Source organism: Arctopsyche grandis, unplaced genomic scaffold (assembly GCF_051622035.1).
Source record: "Arctopsyche grandis isolate Sample6627 unplaced genomic scaffold, ASM5162203v2 HiC_scaffold_50, whole genome shotgun sequence".
NCBI classification, from domain to species: Eukaryota; Metazoa; Arthropoda; class Insecta; order Trichoptera; family Hydropsychidae; genus Arctopsyche; species Arctopsyche grandis.
This window is the reverse complement of record NW_027518452.1, coordinates 67,440-72,760: the sequence shown is the minus strand read 5'-3', so window position 1 is coordinate 72,760 and position 5,321 is coordinate 67,440. Positions and strand designations below refer to the sequence as shown.

The following is a 5,321-nucleotide window of genomic DNA, read 5'->3' as shown; positions in this document are numbered from 1 at the left end:
CTAAATTATCAATAAAAGTAAAAATTTTTGGTTCAGCCTTAGATTTTGTTTTATTTTTAAGAATCAGAATCTGAGATCCAAAGAATAATACGAATTTAGAATTACAAACTAAAAAATCTGTTTCATTAAGGGGCGTTCCGAGAGGTACTGCGGTAATTTCTGTTATTGACATTTTTTCTAAATTTTGCTGCACTTCATATTTACCTATTCCTTCTATAAGCATGGAGAATAATAAAAACAAATAAAAAATGGAAATTTTTTAAAGTTTCAAATCAAAATAAACGTGTACACTATTATTAGAAGTATATTGAGCATCAATATAATTAACAAATAATAATATTGGGAACCCAAAATAAGCAAACAAATAAAAATTATTGTTTATACAAAAATCAAAATAATAAACAAATATTTATTTATTTTTAATAAAACGTCACCCCCCTATAAACTATACTTTTTTATTATAAAGTGTATTTAAAAACCACCGTACTTCAATACAATAAACTTTTCAATTTTACAATACTGTTTGAGATATCTCTTCCTATCCCTAATATTATCAATCCTTGTTTTTTTTAAATATATGAAAAAATTTCTTTATTTTACTACCCCTATGGATGTCTCAGAATTCTCTCAAGAAACCAGACAAACTGCACCCCATAGATCAGGAATAGTCCCTGTCTTACAAAATGTTGTAGCTACTGTCAATTTGAACTGTAAGCTTGACTTAAGGAGCATAGCATTACATGCTAGAAATGCTGAATATAATCCAAAAAGATTTGCTGCTGTAATAATGAGAATCAGAGACCCAAAAACAACAGCACTTATTTTTGCATCCGGAAAAATGGTTGTAACGGGTGCAAAATCTGAAAAATCTTCTAAGATTGCATCACAGCGATATGCAAAAATAATCAATAAGCTTGGATTTAATGCACAATTTACAGATTTCAAGATACAAAATATTGTATCTTCATGTGATCTAAAATTTTGTATTAAATTAGAAGGTTTAGCATATTCACATACCAACTTTTGTTCTTACGAGCCTGAACTTTTCCCAGGCCTCATATATCGCATGGTAAAACCTAAAATCGTCTTGCTTATATTTGTAAGTGGTAAGATAGTACTTACAGGTGCTAAAGTACGTGAAGATATTTATGAAGCTTTTGAAAACATTTATCCCGTACTGACACAATATAGAAAAACATAAATAATAGAACATTAACAGCTATTTTATTTGAATATTAAAAGATTGGAAATGACAAATAATTATGATAATGTAAAAATAAAACAATTTTTTAATTTTTTTTAATAATTTAGCGGCGTGGACCTTAATAGGTAAACCTTATATTATCTTGGCTAAGTGATTTGGAATCGACTATAAATATAACCACTAAATACTCTTAAAGATTAATTCCTTTTGTCTTGTGCAATCGAATATGGCGTAACCTCTTCATTATTAAAGTAGTTATTCATTAAGGGTATTTAGTGATTATATTAATAGAGGATTACAGTAACGTCTTCATCATTAAAGTATTTAATCACTAAGGGCATTTATTTAAATTATATTAATAAAGATTACAGTAACCTCTTCATCATTAAAGTATTTAATCACTAAGGGCATTTATTTAAATTATATTAATAGAGGATAACACAGCACTTTTATTGATGATTAGCTTACGGCACAGGACTTAAGTATGTAAAAAAGATCTTTAATTTATATTTGATAGAATAACAAATCATAATTATTTAAATAATCTTATAATATCCCCCCACAAGGGTTCTTTTAGATATTCGATTGTCGTATAAGATTTTTAAAATTCTATTAAATAAACCTTAATATAAAACAATATTAAGGTATTTTATTTTTTTACCAACCAATTAACGCTCTTATGATGATGTAAAAAAGATTTATTTTAATTATAGTGCCATGGGCCGAGTTTAAATTTAAACCAATAGATGCAACGGTACCTTTAAGCAAAACTTCGACAATTTAAACCCAAAAAAATCTTCATATCAGCTCAAAATCCGGCATAAGCAATGTAAATATTCCTGTAAACCTGATTATTAACTGCTCATATCTTGCTAAATTAAATCTCAATGTGACAAATCAAAATTAAACCATTCAGGATCCCTTACTAAATAGCTTGTTTATAACACACCCAAATCTATATAATTAAGTACTTTGTAATGAAATCACCGTTAAAGTAAAATAAAAATCTGCAATTAAAATTTTATTCATTTACCACGGCCAATTAAAACCTACAGAAGTAAGTATATTTGAAAGTGGGTTTTATGTAGCACCTTTTAATTATCGACATCCCATACATTTTTGGCAAAATCGTCGTATGAAATACCTGTAAATACAAATTTTTCCCCTTCTTTGCATATTTTATATACTTTTTTATTATTTATAGCATATTCCCCTTCTGGTAAATCAAGGGAATACAAAAAGTTTTCATTTTTGCTTAGTTTGGCTTTAATTGGTGTTAATACAGGCCCACCATTTTTATTGCAAATTATTTTACAATTTTTAGGAATGTCGATTGTTCCAAATATCCTATTAACTTGATCTTGCTGTTTAAAAATCGTATTGGAGAATACATAGAAAAGTGCATCTCCATTACTAAAAGTTCGAATTTCTTCATTATTGTGCCCTTTAACTAAGTACTCTTGGAAAACATCTAAAAATTCATAAAATCCAACAGAATTGAAAAATATATCTTCAAATGCATATTTTTTAAATGTTTTTCCGTTGTATTGATTTTCACAAACTTTTAAAAATAAAAATGCATTTTGGGAATCAAAATACTCTAAAACACGATCTTCTAAGCAAAAAACTTTAGATATTTCATCGTTCATAAATGGTGGCACTTCCACTTTGTTATTAAAAAACTTTTGGACAAATTTTTCATATCTTTTGTCTCCATTAGATCGAATTACAAGTTTCTTTATTTCTTTATAATCTGATTTTACATTTAAAAGAGTAAAATTTGCAGGGGGTTTTGTATCACCTTCAATATTACATAAAAAATTAAAATTATTTTCAAAAAATGGCTTAAATTTGTCAAGAAGGTAGAAATTAATGTAAGGATAATCTGCTTGATACTTTTTTTAAGTTTTGAGCTGATGCCACCTTCTCCTTTGTAATTTTTTATGTGTGGTATTGTATTCTTTCCCACAAACAAGGTTGTTCGTGGATAATAATAAAACTGGTAATAAGATTTATAAAAAGGAAAATTTTCTTCTCTAATCTCCCCCTCTTCCGTGCTAGAAGACACCAATTTATATTTCATGGGTTAGAAAATTCTTAAAAATTTGAATAGAGGAATTGGCAATAATTATAGAAATCGAATACAAATTATTAATATTTTTTATATTTCCAGTAATTTTTAATGATTGTTGTTGAAATAGTTTAAAAATTAAATAGGAAAGCGAAAACTTAGTGTTGTTGCTTTTCCAGTAGATTTATTTAAAGTAAGAGTTTGAGGTAAACATGGGTGTTTATTAAAGTATATTATATATATCTGTTATAATTACCCCGATGCCATTAAACCCTTTTAACAATATCTAATTTTTAATAAATGGGTTAAAAATTAAATAGGAAAGCGAAAACTTAGTGTTGTTGCTTTTCCAGCTTTTGTAGTAGATTTATTTAAAGTAAGAGTTTGAGGTAAACATGGGTGTTTATTAAAGTATGTTACATATATCTAATTTTTAATACATGGTTTAAAAATTAAATCCGAATAATTAATGATTTTGCCTTTTCCAGCTTTTTAATGACTCTTTTTATAAGTGACTTGAAAGATTATTAATTTGTTTATTTAAATGAAACATTTATTGAAATCCCCACTTTTCTCTTTTAGCATTTAAAATTAATTTATTTTTAAAATTTGCAGCATTACAGTATAATTGAAACGCATCTTTCACTTTCATCTTATTTCACAGACTTTAGTCTATTTTTGATCCAGAAATTAACTGTTATTTAGATTTGTTTCATTATGAAACACCAATCAATAAATCTCTAGTCGTAGCAAAACAAAACAACATGAAAGCAATGGCATTACTTTCCTGTACTAGAAATAATATAATAACAACTCTTTTAATTTCATTTAGCAGAAGTGCTAGGATAGATACAAGATGCCTTGAAGCAAACTGCAATCAGAGTGATGTTAATTATTTTAATCTCCTCGCGGGTAACAATTTAACTTCTAATTTAGGAGAGACAAATTGTGATAGCGGAAAAAGTGGTTTAAATTTGTATGCCGCAGAATGTGAAGCATGTGATAACCAGTCATGCAAAGATGCGTGTAACACAAAGAAGAAAAGCAATACTCGAGTTTTCGTACAAAAGAAGACAGCCAAACCATATTACAACCAAACCAATCAAGGTATGCAAATGAAGAGCAGAGCACCTATAATTGTGACCACGATTACATTAAATGGTGAGCAGCAGCCAGAACCTGATTTTTTCACTGTCGTTAAAACGGAAATAAAAACGGTTACTGTCGATATGCCCAATATAGACTCTGTTAAAACGTGCATAGGTGATTGTTTAACAACCAAGCAGAAAAGTGTCAAAAAGCACAAATCGAGAAAACTTCATAGGACAAAACAAAAAGAAAAAAAAGAGGACTCTAATTCAGAATCAATATCAGGAGATTTTTCGGATTGCAGTAGTACAAACAATGAAGGTGGTAGCTCTGAACGTGAACCCCAGTCAACTAAAAAATCTCAAAAGAAAAAGCATAAAACCACAATGTCTTCTACAATTACAAGTGCAAGTTCAGTACCAAATATAACTTTGACGCAAATAGTTGAAAAAATAAAAACAATTGAAAAACCTTTGACCCTTTACAGAGAAATTACTACAACTGTAACAATTGAAAAAGCCACTAATAAACTACAAAGTCACCACATTTACACAATATTCAACTAAAGTGGAAAAATACACAGTGACACAACATGACAAGAAAACAGATGATTTTACAGAAAGCTTGAAAATTTCAACAACATCTTCAAGTAGGCCTTTAACAGTTGAACCCCTGACAGAAAGTATTAAAAGTACCTCTCATACTACTACAAATGAGAACAAGACAGTTACTGTTTTTACAGATAAGGCACAAAACACAAAATCTGCGCCAGAAACGGTTACAATAATTCAAACAGCAAGTACAACAATTCCAAGCACTTCACTACAATCAGCAACCGCACCAACAAGCTCTGCTGCACCTCCACCAATTTCTACAACAATGAAAACGGTTACAGTTGATCCATCTACGGCAAGTCAAGCTTTGTCAGTTTCTACATTATTTACAACAGTAACAAAA

At 28.8% G+C, this 5,321-nt stretch overlaps 1 protein-coding gene across 1 annotated transcript; it reads left to right on the top strand.

Annotated features, from left to right (window-relative positions):
• The first annotated feature begins 607 nt into the window (after positions 1 to 607).
• Positions 608 to 1,201, top strand: LOC143921927 (TATA-box-binding protein-like). Its single transcript, XM_077445250.1, has one exon. The coding sequence runs from the start codon at positions 608 to 610 to the stop codon at positions 1,199 to 1,201; it is 594 nt and encodes a 197-aa protein (XP_077301376.1).
• Positions 1,202 to 5,321: the final 4,120 nt, after the last annotated feature.